This window comes from Podarcis filfolensis (assembly GCF_964270895.1).
Source record: "Podarcis filfolensis genome assembly, chromosome: 6".
Lineage (NCBI taxonomy): Eukaryota > Metazoa > Chordata > Lepidosauria > Squamata > Lacertidae > Podarcis > Podarcis filfolensis.
In genome coordinates, this window is record NC_139609.1 from 71894028 (window position 1) to 71912716 (window position 18689).

Consider the following 18689-nt stretch of genomic DNA (forward strand, 5'->3'; position numbering starts at 1 on the left):
TTAGAGAAAGCTGCTTTTAAGAGATGTCAGATAAAGATAATAGACCTGGCACCTTGAAAAAACACAAGCTCTATCCACTGAGCTGTGGATCTTCCCTTTGAAGGCCATTCTTCACATATGAAGCTGTTATTTTTAGATTTGGGAGTGAAGTAACAATACACACAACAGAATCACTGTAAGCCAGCCATCTCCTGCCTTGTACGCTACAGCAATACAGTTTCCGACCCAGTGTGATATGGCCTGCATAGGACATGATTAGTTTTTCCCAATTAGACTTTAAAAGCCAGTGAGACAGAACCACTGATATAGCCTTTGATCCAGGGGAAGGGTGAGGCCTGAGAATTCCCTACCTCTCACCACCAAATTTCCTGTTCACTCTAATCACTGCCTATTTCTCTGCAATAGCTGCTGTTGAGCCCTGCCTCTCCGCAAACTGATCACAAGCCCTTTGATGTGGCAACAGGGATGTTGACTTGCATGTCAATGTTACACGTTACAAGCTTTCTGTAAATTTCACTTTTAGCGCGTCTATTAAGAGAGCTAGCTCATGTATCCCCAACTTTCTACATCCTTTGTAGCTCTGCTTTAGAACTAGGAAATTGGATAAAGAAGTTACCCAGGGAAGTTACAATTGAGAAGTCTTATCTCTATGGACAACTTCCCTCCTCATTTCATGCAAAATACAAAAAAGGTGGGGGGGAAACCAGGAAATTTGTTATAGCAAGAAAAATGCTGAGCATTTCTAGGGTAAACACAATTACTGAGAGTGGCATATATTCTATGTCTTTTATACTCCTGCAACCTTGGAAATCAGTGGTAGAGATTAGCACTGAAATCCCTACTTGATACTAGCCCCAAAATTCCACATAAATGACTACCCCAAGGCATGTGGAGGGACCAAGAGGAAGTGGTTTCAAAAGGAAAACCAGCTGAACCCCACTGAGAATGAACAGAGTTATCAGACACTCTGTGACATACAAACACAATTGCACAGAAATCTGCCCCATTTCCATATCCACCACGGATTCTTCCAGAGTGCCACTATTTTCAATCACATACTGACTAGGAAATTTAGGTTGCACAATTAAAATGGATATGTTGTTCTTGCACAACAAACCTGCTTTCTCACCCCCAAAACTGAACTTTTTGCAATAAGGAAAGTGATGGGGAAATGCACTGGGAATTGCGCGATAAGATTTGCTTGACATAACAGTATCTAACCTCCCTACCTGGGCTGGCCCAGGATGTTTTGCTCCTTGAGGCAAAACTGAATATGCCACCTGGCTCTTCCTCCTCCTCTGCCACCCCCTACGCTGAATGCAGTGGGGGAGTAAAAGGAGGCTGGAGAGGAATAGGTGGTGGCACACTGCAGTGGCACGCTCCTTGGAGGTCAGAACTGCTGCCTGAGGCAACTGCTTCACCTCATCTCATGGGTGGGTCGACCCTGCTCCCTGCAAACAAATCAGAATGAATGCTCAGTAGACAATTCTGAAACATGGGATAATCCAGGGCTAGAAAATGCAGTGACCACTAGATGTTGTGGGCTAAAACACCTATCAGCCTTAGCCAATTGTTGCAGTCCAAAATGAGTACCATGTAGGCTATCCATGCATTAATAAATGTAACAGAAATGTACTGCCAGTTCTACATGAATTTATTGGATATAGTATCCAATAAAGTTTGAAAAGTTTAAACCTGAACAAAATAAAGTATTTGTCTCAAAGGAAGGTTCCAGGAGACTAACCATATTAGTCTGCTGTAGCAGAGATTATAAACAGCCTCACTACACCAAAAGAGAGGCTCTTATATTGCATCACCACAATATTTTATAAGCTATTGGGAGCAAGTGTTTCTTCATCAAGCCTCTGATGAAGTAATACTCTTGCTTGCGAAAACTCCTGCTGCAATCTATTAGTTTTTTAGAATGCTTATTCACATATCATTCCCAGAAGCAAACAAAGCACAATACAAACATGAGATGTTTTAAGGTGTTGTTAGATTTAAAAGCAAGCAATGGGTGCCAATCTCTCAGCACAAGAGACTTGCACTTGTGCAACAGGACTTTTTTGCTCTCCTGCCTCTCGCACTTGGCACCACGCTCCCCCAATATTTATTTGAGGATTGAGAGACCTTCCAGAACACATGGTAATGCAGAGCCATGGGGAAGCAGACATGCTGTCATGTGAGTAATGTTAGATGTCACCCAATGGATATTTTGTTTTGTCTTCCCCAAATTCCCTGCCCTAACATTAACTGCAGTGCTCACCTGTCCAAATTCCACATGGATGTCAAGCATGTGCCCTCTGAAAACTGAGTCTCAGTACTCTTTGCAACTTTGCATCACACTGGGGCTGGCATTCACTCACGTTTATGCAGAGTTTGACATTAATACACCTAATTTAGTCATGGTTTAGTTTCAATGAGTCAACTCTGAATGAAAAAAAATATTTGAGTATCACCCCATATCTTTAAGGCTACTGTGCTGGACAATGTTCCTTGCTTTTTCACATTTAATCTGCCCTAATCCTTATGGGTTGTGTCTAACAATGCTCAAGAAATTTTTTTGCTCACACAATGGGACTTCTCCTTCCTTTCCCCACATGCACATCCTAAATCTGCTCCACAGGGTCCCCTAACCCATTGAATCAGATTTTGAGGGTGTACAAGGGGCTGCAGGAAAGCAAGGGGAAGTTCTGCTGAACACACGGAAGTCTGTTTCATGAATGGCTAGAACCCTATACCTTTAATGAACTCTAGGTTTTTTACCCATGGATTTCTATACTCTGTCAGAGTCCTAAAATCACACACTTGCAAAATTCCAGTTAAGTGTTTTCAACTTATTTGTGGTTAAAACTGGACATCAAACCTGCTCTACTGTTCTATCTCTTACCATCTCCATTCATTGTTTTACTCAGTAAATGCATTCTCCTTTCATTATTAGTGGGCTATACATCGAACATTTTTGGTCATGGCTTAGGATTTGCTTAAAAAACGAAAGAAGACATGCCTAATCAGTACATAGCCATGTGATCTTACTGAAACTTAACCTTGCTGGGTTTGAGGTTGCTTTAAAAAAAAAAGTGGCAGAAAGTCCTTTGATTCTATGGATTGCCAAAAGGACAGGGATAGAAAAGGTCTAGAAGACAGGGTATGTCCATAATTTTCTCTTCCGAAGTCAGGAGGGAGGAAGAGTTAGCAAAAAGTTAGTGCCTCCATAAAACTCTTCGGCTAACATTTTTTTTGCTGAAGAAATCCTAAGCAGGCTGAAAAGGGAGAAGGGTGCAGAATTAGAAGTGGGTGTGCTGTATTTGCTAGTAAAATTAGTTTCTTCACATGCACACCATCCTATATCAACTGTCATCATACACTGAAACATACTGGTTGAGATATTCTCTCTCTTACTCTTTCACTTTCCTCTAGTGATATTTTTTCACTTCTGCCATACTCACCAAACAGAAAGTTGGCCAGCGGGGTGGGGATAGGGCACTTTCACTTTACATTTACCTATGTATATATCTGCACCATGTTTCCCGTAGTAGAAATCGCAGCCAGGTTTCTGACCAAATGGAAAAGTTTTGTTCTGGTAGTTTTCCTCCACAATCTAAAACACACTATTGACTTCTTAGGAAACATTAAACAAATAAAATCAAAAAAGGGATCATATGCTTCAAAATAGGTTTTTTAACTTTAAAACTAATTTAATCTCAATTCTGTGTATGGTAAGAACTCCAGTGAATGTGCTATCTTCTGTTCAGGTAAATTTAAGTGTGGAAAGTATTAGGAACTGGAAATTGTCAACAGCTTTATACAAATGCTCTGGCTTTCACCTGTATCCACACAATCTTTTTTTTCTGCCACCACCAAAATCATTGCCAATGAATTCCAGAGGTTTTTTTGGGGGGAGGGGATCAAATTAAATTCAGAACAAAGTGTGAAAATTTAACTTTATTCAAGTTTATGACCTCTTCTTTCGTTGCTCAGATCTTGTTGGGGTCACTCTCCGATTCTCTGTTGTCTCCCTCTCAGCCATTGTTCCCAGAAGCAGTAGAACCAATTCTGGACTGAAACCCATTAGGAGAGTAGGTGTAAGCTGCATGGCTGGAAGTAGAGGCTGTGTGTGCCTATATAAATGTGTGGTAATAGAATGTGGAGCAACTTGCTTGCTTATTTTTTTCAGTAATGTTTTACTTCACTTCAAGTGTGAGTGTTATATTTATTTATTTTATAGTATTTCATCTGAAGCAGGTACAGTGGTGGTGGGAGAAATTTCTTTCCCCAAACAGCTATATTTTTTTGCCACTAATAGCCACTGTGCTACCCTCTCCAATCCAGAATACATGAAGGCTCCTTTTAGGGGAAGAACAGGATATATATTTAATAAACAAACAAACATGCTTATCTTAAAAACTCGGAAAAGAGACCTCTGACTGTTTTCTCATTCTGATTATGCTTATGTTGAAAGGGCAGCATACAACCTCTGAGATAATTGTTCAAATGTTGTCAAACTTGCTTATTTCAGGGAAACATTTGTGCATCTACAAAAGCAAACCTATCCAATAAGCTTTAGCAAGCAATGTCATCTACTGTTGCCATTACCAGTTTGCAGAGAGAGGCACAAAGCACTGCAGCTGTTAACACCCACAAATATATGTTCTAATGCTCTCATGATATATCAAAAATTCCAGTGTACCAGTGAAATAAGAAAGCAGAATCAGGAGACCCAGAATGTTAACAATCAGTTATAAGGGGATGGGTTTCTTGGTTTAATGCATATTAATCAATAAATGAACTGCACAGAAGTCTCAACTGAAAGGAGAAATCACTCTGGAAGTTTCTTACTCCATCAACTGTACTTCTTTACCTCTAACATCATATCTCTGATGCCTGCCACAGATTATTGCTCTTTATCAAGTTATTTTAATAATCTCAATTACTTGTACCAGATTTTCCTTTTGTCTCAGAATCTACAAACTGCTAATCAATTCCCTCCAGATAACTGTTTTGCTATGTTCTGCTTCAAACAAGTTTCCTAAAGGAGTGAAAAAGCTTGATAAGCTACTTTTGTATTTCCACCCAGAGAGAAAGAACTTACACGACTGTTACATATATGCTATGCTAATTTCATTAGCACAGCGTATTAGCAATTAGCAACAGGATATTAAAACTACACAATTTTCATATTGTTTACTATAAGCTTGATCCAGTGCTTTCACATTGGCACTCACCTACGCTAGACTGCTACATGAAATAGGAGTCCTATGCATACCTTTCATATCTTTAGTGACTAAAAAACCTGCTTTTGCAGCTCATCTGTGACTGGGGTTTTTCTTGAGTGCAGTGATACCCATAAAATACTGAGATTGGCCTGTGGACTGAAGGTTCCTCACCCCTGCCTTAAGTATATTCTTCTGCTGTGCTCCTATTCAGTCAAGGAACATGAGCTGCAAGTTTGCATTCTGTGATTAAGCAGAAGGGACTGGTAGGGGATATGGGAAAAGCATACAGAGGTCTCTGAGTGATATCTTAACACAGCTATGTAAGAAGTGCAACTTATATTGTTCTTGTGATGTCATTCTTGAGAAAGCAATGATTCCTTCCAGTGCTATAAGGTTTAGAAAGGCCTACTACTATCTAAACCATACTATACAATACAATACAAGCCACTAAGTTTAACACATCACTGACTTTAGACTCTCTTTTCAAAAGCTACAGAGAATAAATGTCAGGAACGTCATTAGTTGCATAAGGAAACTTTACAAAATCAAGCTCTTTGCACAACAAAGACAGCTCTCCCCTCCATGTTCTTCAGCTTATTCCCTTTCTTGACCCCCAACTAAACACAACCTACACTAGAGGCTAACTTGAAAAATATTTGTAATCTATTTGGAAGTTTAAGTTGTACTGACATCACATAGCTGGGGACCCGTCTTGGTCAAGTACCTAATTTCTCATTGTTTGCCCCACAGTTTGCACAGTAAGAGCAATAATACTAGTGTATCTTACAAGTGCTCCAAGGTTTAGCAATACACAAAGCACTTCAAACACTGGAAGTTGCTGAGTGTTAGGGTGTTTTTGAAGGAGTCTGAAGGCGACAGAAGTTTGTAAAAGCCACAGTCAACTTAAAAGTCAGACAGCAGACAACAGTGTTATAATCACATGAACAGCTGTATTCATTGCCTGTATTGCAACAGACTAAGCTAGCCTACCCCAAACAAGTCCCTTTCGACTGTTTTGGCTTACAGACTATGCCGGCTTGGACTAATGGCAGCTGTAGTCCAAAACAGTTGTAGAGTACAAAGTTGGGGAAGGCTTGACTGTTTGACTATGGTCAAAATCTCAGAGGTCCATGTGGCCTTGTGGACTTAAAAGATACATTTAAAGATTGATGCTGTGCATTTCTCTGCCACCCATGAAAAAGCCATGTGACCATCACCCATTTATAAAAACAGGCAACCTTTGCTTCCCCCCCCCAAGTCATAACAACAACAGAATTCAGAAAATAGTATCTTTTCTTATAATTGTGTCTTTTCCTATTAATGTGTTATAATGAAAAGCCATACACTGCAATCTATTATTATATTCTGAAAATCTAAATGTACGTTCTCAATTTTTAATGACTGATACTTTCTATCACAACATTTTTCATTACATGTAATAAGGTAGAAAAGTGAACTATGGAACTGTGGCCTACTAAACACTGCACGCAGGAAATCATGTGACTAGGGCATCCACAGATACAGACATAAACTTGATCCCCACTTTCTCCTGCTCCTTTTAGGAGGAAAAATGCTGTTGAAATTAGGAAATTTGTGAAAATCCTGACTCACAAATTCACTCCTTTGTGCAGAGGCAGGTAGCACAATCCTGAGACCCACTTAAATGCCCTATGGCCTACTGTAAGTAGAATATTTCTGGGACAGCTACCATACAATTCAACACATTGTATGGAATGAGCATTTTGTTGTAGGAATTACTCTAATACTGGAATACTGTCTCCACTGAACAAATCCACTCATGAACATGTTAGTGTTATGTAACCAATTGTGAAAATGAGGTTTTATTATTTGTGTTACAGTCTAGACACTTTGTTTTTATATAGTTCTACCTATTGTAGTAACAGGACAACAGTCATTTGTCCCATCAATGATCCAGCAAGTGTCATCAAGTGGTAGGCAAGGCTCAAGGCCTCCTTCCCATTAGAACTGTGGCTTTCATGTGGCCTGGTCTTCTGGCAATTTTTTCCCAGGTCAAATAGACAAGGAAATAGTATATTTATCTATTTATCAATGCAAGCATATTTTCTGGCCTGCAAAAATGGTGTGAAACACCATGGTAAGTGACAGGGAAAGGAGAGCTGGTATGTGCACTTAAGGAGTGGGAGCAAAGTTAAGAGAGAGTACTAGCTGGCTGTGCTCCAATTGTGTCTGGGGCATTTTGGCAGCAATGTCCATAGGCACAGCCCCATACAAAAAACTCCTCTTCCTATAGCCAGCCCTGATTTCTCATCATTCTGTAGACAGCACTGAAAGCCTCAGCAGTGACTATGTAGTAGCATGTCTGAAAGTGCTCTTCAATCATTTATTGTGCCTATAATTCAACTAAAAACCTGTCGCTGAGATTTCTTTCTGGTGCTGCTTTTCTGAGTTACTTCTACATCAGTCCTATTTTTTTAAAAAAGAGTTTTCACCTGAAGAGTGACAATACTTGGGGTTCTAACTTAACAACTAACACAAACACAGAATGAATTGTTGGTAAAGTTACTTCTTTAATTATCTTCTCTTTATTTCTGCATGTGATGGAGGTGTAAATTGCAAATCTGGCATTGCTTTGTGAATTAAAAATATTTACTTAAAAGAACTGCTAGCAAATGCAAACCTTATGTTCAACTGAAATAGAAACAAACTTGGTTCGGTTGTGTAGGAAACAAAAATGTTAAACCTACTTAATTTGTTCTACTTGCTGATTATTTTTCTTCTTCCTTGGAGGTTTCTTCTTCTTGGGTTTATTGGCATTTTGATTGTTCGGTTTGCTGTTCACACCAAAATGTCCTGCAGATATATCACTTTGCAGCAAGTTTACCAACAAAGGGCTTGTTATTGTGACATCCTTGTTGACAGGAAAACCTGGGTTTTGTCCACAGGAAATCTGATTCCCATTTTGAGGTCCACTAAAAGGAGTACTAAAAGGCATTCCATGCCCAGCAAAATGGCTCCCTGGTGTATTGTTGTTTCCCTGCATCCCTTGCAAGTGGGGAGGCACCATGTTTCCTTGTTGCATAGAAACATCAGGTAGCATTTGTGTCAAGTTCACATCACTGTTTGTAGTAGTGGTGGTATCACCCAGTTGCTGAGACATGTGAGGGTTAGTTCCTGTGGGTCTCAGAACTTGTCCTTGAATCCCCATAACCTGAGAAGGATTGCTGTTTACAGGGCCTTGCTGGGCCATCATCTGTCCTGTGAATTGCACCATGTTTCCCTGCATATTGGGGGTTGGTCCTCTCATTATTTGAGCTGGCCCCGTCATAACATTGGACTGGCTTTGAGCACCGAACGACTGCTTATTTCCTTGCATCTGATTGGTCATCATCTGCTCCATCATTGAATTTTGCTGCAGCAACACCTGGCCTTGCGGTCCCATCATCTGATTATGTGCAGCCATCATCTGTTGGCCTTGCTGGGGAATCATCTGCTTGGGTGGTGTCATCCTTTGTTGTGATGGACCAAGATTTTGGTTCTGAGATGCTACCATCATCTGGCCCTGTGGCATGAGCTGAGCTCGAGAAAGTATCATCTGGTTTTGAGGATTTAGAGATCCCTGAGGCTGAATGTTCACCATCTGTCCTTGGGAGGACACTATTTGTTGGTGCATCCCCATTAGCTGAGATTGTGGTCCTTGTGGAGGCTGTCCCTGCATGTTGCCCATATTAACTTGTGGAACTCCACTGGTACCTGTCTGCTGGTTGCTCATATTTCCATGAAGACCCATTAAGTTGGTCTGCATCATATTTGATGGGCCATGTTGAACTTGCATCTGATTCTGAGGAGGACCATTTCCTTGACCACCTTAAAAATTTTAATAGTTCAGGTTAGACAATTGTAAACTGAATTGGTATAAGAGCATGTAAATTAATAAACTAGTCCAGAAAATTTTCTCTGTGTTTAACATTTACAATACTGTACTATCAAAATTCCAATATTTGAAACATGGTCTGAAAGTATTTGTGAATGTTGGAAATCCTAAGAATTATTCTCTAACAGCATTTCTGCCAATCATACATGATCAGAACATGCAAAAGAAAGAGGTAACAGATCAGTGGTGGACTAGAACAGGGGGGCAAAGCAAATAGAAGTTAACAGCATAATATATTATTCAGCAGAGTCATATTTAGAATCTTTTACTGAAAGGCAAATAGGGTTTTATAATGTTTCCAGGCCATTGTCTATGAACAAAATATTTTTTCCAAAAGGGTGAAAGGCTCTAATTGGTCTTCCCAGTGTTTCTCTCTCTAAACCTAAGGCCTCTATTGCACCTACTTTACCTAAGACAGCTGTTTACTGTCTCCACAACAGCAAACAGAAGAAGGCAATTTTTCAGAATGGCACTAAATTCATTGCACTATCCTTTCAGATAAACTTAACTTTTGATGTTGACAGTTCTGTGTCATTTAACACAGCAGTCACGTTTCTACACATACAAAAATTACTACTATTGAAAATACAACATCATTTGCCAAGTAATGTGGATTGTCTCTAATGATGGCTTTGTGCTTGCACAAGGTAAGGCACCAGATTTTCACCAATCCCTCCTATGTTCCCCACTACCACGTCCCCAAAAGATTCCCTTGAAGGTTAGGGGCCACTCAAGATTGGATATGGCATAAAGTGCTATAATTAGTATGGGGGATTGGCAAAAACTGAGTGTGGCATCTTGTACTAGGGGAAGCAGTTCAGCTACTCCTAAACCACCACTGGATACAACACTGTATTGTCATTTAGAGTGAGCTTCCATAAATGAGAAAAGCAGACCAATAATCTATTAAAATTCAGCTACCAGACCTGTGTGCTGCACACTCTGACTTGTTTGCAATTGGGGTGTTCCACTATTTGCAGGTGTCCCTGGTGCTGTAGAAGGCACCTGACTTTGCATGAAGTTCTGATTTGCCTGTCCTGCAGGAAAGCCAGGTGGGAGACGCTTGGGCATTCCTGGACAGAAAAATAACTTTGTTTATTAATTGCATTGTATATTAACATTGATTAATATATTCTTATCATGATACAGTTAAGAGGATAATAAAGCAGGAAAAATGGGGGGGGGGGCTATGTTCCACCCTCCATCCCCAGTAGCCTTAATAAGTGAGCAGCAGCCAGAAGAAATGGAGTGGGGCGGTCTTGTCTTTTGACTCTATGTATGCAAAGGTTTTTTTTGGATAAGGGTGTTAATAGTTACTACTATTACAGTGGAACCTCGACTTGCGGATGTAATCCGTCCCGGAGGCACATCTGCAACTCGAAGCGTTTGTATCCAGAAGCGTGCAATTTAGCGCTTCTGCGCATGCGTGAGTGGCGAAACTTGGAAGTAACCATTCCGGTACTTCCGGGTTGCCACGGGACGCAACTTGAAAAGACATAACCTGAAGCGGACGCAACATGAGGTATGACTGTATTAGCTTTAGAGATTCTATGGAATATTATTTAGTCTGCTAGTAAACTTTGTGCTAATTTAATTTGATAAATTTTAATAAATTAACTGTTGAAATGCAATAGGAATATTGTAATTTTAGTTATATATTGTAATTATTGTATTATTGCATTCGGACTGATTTTCGGCAAACCACTCTAAGCACAAATCTGTGAAAATTGTGATGTATAAAGAAACTGTCTATGGACTCAATGACTATGTCAAGTCATGAGAGGCTTGTTTGCCCAACCTAGGGAAAAAAAAGATTAGAAATGCTAATAATGTTTTTCACTATCAGAGAAAGAATAACCCTGTCTGAACAATCGTATCACTGCTTAATAACAAGCTTTTTAACTACACGTGCACCCTAAGGCATGAGCAAGAAAATAAACCAGGAAGACTTCAACAGACTATTTTTCAATTTTGTCCAAATTGGGAAATTATGGTTAACAACTTTAGAACAAGCTAGGATATAGTGTCAAAATTAAGCCCAGGGCTAAATATCCTGGCTTGTTCATTTGAAACAGAAAACTAGTTAACAAAAAAAAAGTCCTGGTTTGTTTGCTCTCAGTATGAAGGGAGGAGTAAAGTGGCTGCATACACAGCCAAAATGCTACATCTCAGCTTATTAACCCAGAAATGATAATCAAACTCTTCTACTGATTAATTATTATTAATTATTAACTGAGGATACATGAGCAATAGATTTACATTACAGGGAAAGTTCCCATTTATAAAATTATTTCAGCAACTGTACAATTGGCTTTATAATGTTGCGGTATCTCCTCCCTTGGAAGATTTCAAGCAAAACATGGCCTGTTAGGAAAGCAATAGAGATTTACAGTATTTTGTCTCAAAGCACTTGTTTGGGCAAGGTGATATTTCTTCCAATTCTTATGCTTTTATAGTAATAGCAAGGCAGCATACAAAACATATAAACATGTGCAACCTGTCCAGGAAAAACAATGACAAACATTATTCAGCAGTTCAATTCTTTAATATATCAACAGGAAATTCACGTGGTGTTGCATATTAATTCAGTGTTCATAGGTAACTTATTAATTTGCTATAAAGTCTAGGAACAAATATTTTACAATAAAATGATTACTTACCTCCTAGCCCGGGATGTAAGCCCTGTGGACCCTGGTTTTGCTGTTGCATTACCATGAAGTTTGGAGGTACATTCCCCTGCTGTACCATAGGATTACGGCTAGGAGAATTAATAGGCTGTTGGAACCCCTGGGGGAGAGTATTATTCTGGGGAGGCCTTGGTCCCATCTGCTGCTGTGCTTGGTTAACTGTTGGGGAAGATGCAGGAGATCCTTGCTGAAAAGAGGAGGGAGAGGAGGCAGGAGATTTGTTGGTCAGGTGGGGTTGTTGTAGTGGTGTAGGGACCCGTGAAGGCCCTCCCTGAAGATTCTTCATCTGAGGAGCAGTAAATTGGCCAGAGTTGTTCATCTGAGGAAAGTTTGTGTGTGCCTGAGAAGCTTGTTGGCTTCCAAAAGGGTATGGGGGTGGAGGATGGGAGGGTGTTTGTACCGTTGCCAAAGATGGTCTGACTTGGAGTTGCTGCTGCATTTGTCCAGGCAAAGGGCCCTTTTTCCAGCCCTGGTTAACTGTCAATGTGCCCATTGTGCCTTGCGACGGAGGAGGCTGAACTATTCCAGAAGGCACCTGGTTCCAACCAGGAGAAACTGGAACCTGAGTTGGGGTTGTGAACGAAGGACGAATACCCTGTTGTGGTTGCTGGTGCTGTTGAGGAGGGCGTGGCTGCAATTGCTGCTGTGGTTGCATCTGTTGAAAGTTGGCTGGGTTTATTTGCCTATTAACAGAAACTGGCTGTACTGAATGGAGCTGAGGCACTACAGATCCAGATGGATGATTTTGCTGTTGGATAGCTAGCCCTGACAAAAGTGGATCCACTGAATCTATAAAAAGAAATGGAGAAGAAAAAGAAATATCGTCTGTAGTTAGTCTAGTAATATTCAGAGAAACAAGCGTTCTCTTTCTGTCCCTCACAAGCAAGCGCGCACACACATGCGCACACACACAGCTCAGGATATTTCTCAATAATTTTTTACCACACTTCACATATTTTTGTGAAAATTGTTTTGCGAGAGATGGGGACTAGGCAACGACAACATGAAATCCGCAATAATATTTGAATATTTTAAAAGTGCAGCTCATTCCATGCAAAGAACTAGTTAAGAGCTTGGGTAAATACTTTAGAATGCGTTTCCAGATTAATAAGCAGAAGCCAGGGGAAATAAAACACAAATTCACATTTCTCCAGATATATTTATCAAAGTAAGATCTAAGCTGGTTACCTGACTGAGATGTTGGACAAGGTGTTCTAGGTTGCAACTCTGTGTTAGCTGCACTCGTCATCATAGATGATGATACATTCCCACTTTGCTGCATCATCACAGTTGCAGGATTGTTTATTCTTATTAACCCTAGAAACATAACCATATTTTTCATTGTGCAAAGATGCAAATTGTCAAACTGCAAAGTACAGCATTGCACAGAATGCGAAAAGCTTCAAATCCTGCACTGAAATTTTGAAGTTGTTTGTGTGTGGTATATTTATTTATTCGATTTTTGAATATATATACCAGAAAGCAAAAATTCTAACAAAACTGTTGTCTCTGTGGCAAAAGCCACTCCAATGTGGATCAATAAAGGAGAATGAATTGCTAAAGGAAACCATATTGTAGATATCTCGTGTGTTGTAGGGGCCAGAGGCTTGGAACAGAAGCTGGGAGACCAGTGTTCTAATCCCTATGCTGCCATGTAGCTCGATAGGTAACCTTGGTCCAATCACTATCTCAAAGGGTTGTTGCGAGAATAATATGGGGGTGGGGGAACAATGTATGCCACACTGAACTCCTTGGAAGGGCGTGATAGAAATGTAATGATAAAAAAATAAAATATAAATGCTAGATCATACAAATAGGAACACATTACAAATAAGAGTATCAAATACATATGTTAAGATATATATGGCCTTCATTGTTCTCTAAAAAGGGAGTATGGCCAACCTTGTTCCAGAACACCAATAAGCAATTTAAGAACCAAACCAAAAACAGCAACAAATCCACGGTTACTGACCCTTTGTCTTCTTCCATTTCTCTTCATGGCTTGTTAAGTTATATCATAAAAAATTCTCCTAACAAGTGTTTCTTTGTCTATATTATCTGCTTTGTCTTCCTGACTCTACTTTTAATTTTTCCATTGAATTTTACATATTATTTAGCTTTCTTTTTGTGTTTGTCATTATCACTATTATCAGAGGCAAAACAAAACCAATTTATTTACTTTTTTAACTGAGTCCAATGGGTTTGCACATTGTGCAAACAGATTTCTTCTCAAGCAATGGGACATTCTCTTTCCCTATTTAAAAACATTCCTGTTTTTAAATAAAAATCAGGACCCTCAAGAAAGACACTTACACAGGCTTCTAAACACTGATTACAAAACTTCCTCATTACAAGTTAAATTATGTATTATCTCTGAATGGTTATAAGAACAGCAACTATCCTTGAAGGGAACTTTGGAAAATCTGCCATGCAGAATCTTAGAGCAGGCTTCCTCAACCTTGGCCTTCCAAATGTTTTTGGCCTACAACTCTCATGATCTCTAACTAGCAGGACCAGTGGTCAGGGATGATGGGAATTGTAGTCTCAAAACATCTGGAGGGCCAAGGTTGAGGAAGCCTGTCTTAAAGGATAAAACATTAAAACAGGCTTAAAAAACCATTCTTCTATACTTAGTTATAGTAAGAAAATTTGCACATGGCAATAAATTGTTAGCAGCCTATAAATGTTCCAAACCCCCCCCCCAAACATGCCACAAACATGAAAAATCAGGAAGTGAAAAGTCTTTGGAGTTGTATGAAAGAACAGTTGCATATTTCACAAAGTAACGTATTTAAAAAGCTGAACTTGCCTTGGTTTCCTGGTATGGGAAAGCCTGTCTCCATTCGTACTGAGTTGTTTTGTCCAATAGGCCCATTAATCCTCACATCTTGGCCTCTGTTTTGAGCCAATGACAAATTGATGGCACCTTCACCTGAAAGCAATCAAGTCAGAGCATAAATATTGCTTCAATGTGGCAGGGCTGGAAACTACAAAGTAGCATTTAAAAAGGGCTGTTGAAAAGTGGTATTCAGATCAACAAAATGCATTTAAAACAAACAAGAGCTTGCACACTTCTTGGCTTTCCTTAAAAAGTCACTTGAAAGCTTAATATTGAGAGTTCATCTGCCACCCTCGGCTCCTTTGGGAAGAAGTGTTGGATAAAAATTTAATAAATTAAAAACAAACAAATAAGGTTGTTTCTTCTAGTTGCTCCAATCCAGCAATTTTTGTGGGTGTAGATGCTATGATATGTATGTTGAGTTTTCCTATTCATTTTAAATGGAGAAAACAATGCATGCATGTATTTCTTCTGTGCAAGGATTTTCTTTCCTTGCAGCCAAGAATAAGAGAGCTAGAAAGCAGAAATATTCTTATATTACCAAAGCAAAGCAGCTGTTATTCAAGTACAGCTTCATCTTATCATTCTTATCAATGAAGCAGTGGGAAAATATGCAAAATGTAAGCAATAATAATTTGGATCTGCCAGCAGACTGGCATTTTCAAGCGCATGTGAAAATGAGAAGCAGTATGTAAAAAGTTATAGGCTGCCATCATTTAATACCATTTATCAGACGAATTCTGGTTATTATATAGCAGGTTTTACCCACTCTCTCTAGCAGCCACAGATGACATGGAGCAGGGGCACGGAAGCTGGCTATTTGATGGCCAGAATTCACGAGGCATGTGCTGCTAAAGCAAACAGCTGGGAGAAGGGTACACACATGAAGGGTACACATACAAAAGTGTAACATGTATTCTATCCCTGAGGCAGAATATCAGGATGCCAGTGAGGTATACTATTATTTAGTACTCAAAAAGCTAATGGAATTATTTATTTTTCAAACACTGTGTTTCTTAAGTATACTATACAGTTCAGGAACAACTGCAAAAGTATTTTCAGCTACCTTCAATTTGAACTGAGAGGATTCCCAAGTCTCTAAGTTGTTGGTTGTTGTTCTGAGCCAGCAATCGTAGTCGCTCAGCTGCTTCACGAGGAATATTGAAAGTAACACGTACACTGTTCCAGGGTTCCACCTTCTTCAGTTTTAACTTTTCAGATTCTTGTTAAAAGGAGAAAAAAGAAGACAAACTTGTTGAACTACTACAGAGAATGTACATGGTTACTCAAGTACAATAACTGATATCAATATGTAATAGTAACTCTGAGCTACTTCACACAAGACATTTCAACCAGCAATTCAAATGTACACTGTACACTTCAGGAAGAAGAGTGGGATATATATTTTTTCGCTAAAAATAACTAGTAAAAAGTCTGCAATATTCTAGAGCAATTTAACTTTAAATAAATGAATTGCAATTTTACATGTCTAAATCTAATATTTAAAAGTTAATTAAGAAATCTTTCACTAAAAAAATACAAAAGAGTGAAATACCCAGGTGTAAAAGGCCAGGAACATTGTTCAAAATGATGTCCAATTTCTGTTTGAAGTCATCATCATCAAGATTGCCTTTAAAAGCTACAAAGATTGTGGAATCTTCACAAGGGCTCTCATGTTTGATGTTATCTTCCTCCAGTCCAGAGTCAAGATCCACATCCAGGTCTTCCATGGTTGAAGAATACGATGAAGTGTGGTTATCTTTTAATTTAGGTATATCACCCCAAACCATGACTATGTAATTTGCTGAAGGAAGCTAATCAGGTATTAAGACAAACCTATAAAAGAAAATACGTTTAAAATATATTATTTATATATGTAAAATATATTGTTTATAAATACATGCACAATTTTACATCTATACAAGCACAGCTTATTGTTAATACTATTTCTATTTTGTTCTTATCTTGTTTAGATCTCAAAACGTATTATGTTCATAAGCTGCTTACATACAAACTGAGGCTGAAACGAACCCCCCACCCCCTAAAATAAGAATAATCAAAATCACCACCTCAAAACTCTCCCACAGGAGTCTGTGAGAGAGTCCCAATGACTTTCTCAAAACCCATTTCATCACTCTGCCCCCCAAGGAAAGGAAATTATTTAGCATTTTTTAATGGTGGTGGGAAAGCATACTGTGGGGGGAACTGACACAGGATTTGTCTTCTTATGAAACCACAAGGGTTCTTTTAGCAAAGTCACTCCCCATTTTTCTTTTAGAAAATAATTATGGAATGCATGATAAAGTGATCTATTTATCCAGTTAGAGTGTAGTTTTGGTCTAGTACCTGGAAGACCAGGGTTCAATCACCACTCAGTCATAAAGTTCACTGGGTGATCTTGGGCCACTCACTGCCTCTCAGCCCACCCTACGTCACAGGGCTGTTGTGGGGATTAAAAGAGGAAGGAGAGAATCATGTATGCTACCTTGAGGTCCTTGGAGATTAAGGTAAAATGAAAATGCAATAACTAACAAATGAACTAAATATATATATAAATAAATGAAGTGTATTTGGCATTTATATACTGCTTGATTGTAAAAACAAAAACAAACAACTCCTCTGAGTGGTTTACAAAAATATGAAGTAAAACATTAAAAAATATCCATTAAAAACAGTTACAACTGAGTATATAAAATCTTTCAACGGTTTAATTAAAATCAAACTTCCTAAAAAAAAGAAAGATAAAATACACATAACTTCTACATGTAAGGATAGGCTTGTCTAAACAGAAATGTTTTAAATAGGCACCAAAAAGAGTACAGCAAAGGTGCTTGCCTAATGTCAATAGGCAGGGAGTTCCACAGCTCTGACACAGCTTTAGCCAGTAGTCACTGGCACATCGTCTGGCGCTCCTACAGCTGCTGTGAATCACTGCTCCCCAGCAATGGGGCTGCCAAATGCAATTGCTGTGAAACCTCTACCTTCACCACAATAAAAACTACTATACAGCTATACAATACTGAGCAACTACAGTACAATTATTATACAATAATACAACTATTAGGGAAAGCAGTGACATGAACATCTACTGGATGGTACCCATGACATCGTTGACATACATACCAAAGCTTTTCTACTTTCTTCAGACGCTGTGCATTTACTAATATAGTACTAAAGGAACAGGTTTTCCTCCCCAGAGAAGGCACCTATCTAGAAAGGCCTTAGCAGATATAAAGTAAATCCAAAAAACCTAATGTTTTCATTTATCATGTATTAATATATATTGCTAATAAAAAAATAGCTTACCTGGAGATCCTGTATCAGAAGCTGCATGACAATTTAAGCTGACCCAGAAAAATTGAGCCATAGGGGCATTCAGGTTGCTGGTCTGCTTTTGCAGACAGTGGGAGTCCAATCCTCTGAAAACTTCAGCTGTGACAAATCTGCAGATGTATCCAGTTAAAATTAATTAAGGGGTGGGGTTTTTTTTTGCTCTGAACCAAATCAAGCATGGACATCATTATATTAGTTCCTAAGTGTTTCACCAAAAGTCAACATAATCCTTCAAATATTTTTTATCAACGATAAAAAGTAAAACCATCTTTTTTAAAAAAGGATATCCATTCATTGATTTAGTTGGATACATCCCTATATCTGGTAGGTAGAGTGTAAAATGCGAGGAGTGACTTTTAAAAAGTTCTTCATTTACACAGGAAAGTCTCCATTAAATTTGCGTATATGGTAGAGGCATTTTTCCGTTTAGCGATTAACCATAGGGCTAACATACTTACATCTGTATTGTTTAATGTTAACTTAGTTGTTAAGAAACATAGTAACAAATAATTTTAGAATGTTAAAAAATCAAATAAATAAATGTTTGTTTGTTTGATCTGCGCTGAGGAAGTCAGCATGTCATGTTTTATTTCCCTAATCCAGGGAGAGTTTGCAGAGGCAGAAGTTTACAGAAGGGGTTCTAGAAATCTATTAAATAAATAAATAAAGCTAACCAAAATCATTTTCTGATAATAAAGTAG

The 18689-nt window shown here is 38.8% G+C and overlaps 1 protein-coding gene across 12 annotated transcripts in view; it reads right to left on the minus strand.

The window, feature by feature from the left end:
- NCOA6 (nuclear receptor coactivator 6) overlaps positions 1-18689 on the minus strand; it is a 39000-nt gene that overhangs the window by 9029 nt on the left and 11282 nt on the right. For 10 of the 12 annotated variants that reach the window (XM_083618272.1, XM_083618280.1, XM_083618273.1 and 7 more), the window contains 8 exons: positions 17962-18098; positions 16211-16491; positions 15722-15877; positions 14626-14748; positions 13005-13133; positions 11790-12605; positions 10056-10202; positions 7943-9062 (listed from right to left, as the gene is read on the minus strand). In XM_083618272.1, coding sequence (XP_083474398.1) covers positions 7943-9062; positions 10056-10202; positions 11790-12605; positions 13005-13133; positions 14626-14748; positions 15722-15877; positions 16211-16445 — 2726 coding nt within the window. In that variant the 5' untranslated portion in view covers positions 16446-16491; positions 17962-18098. Of the gene's footprint in view, positions 1-7745; positions 9063-10055; positions 10203-11789; positions 12606-13004; positions 13134-14625; positions 14749-15721; positions 15878-16210; positions 16492-17961; positions 18099-18689 lie in introns of those variants that run through there. The other 2 variants (XM_083618274.1, XM_083618275.1) reach the window with 1 other exon arrangement.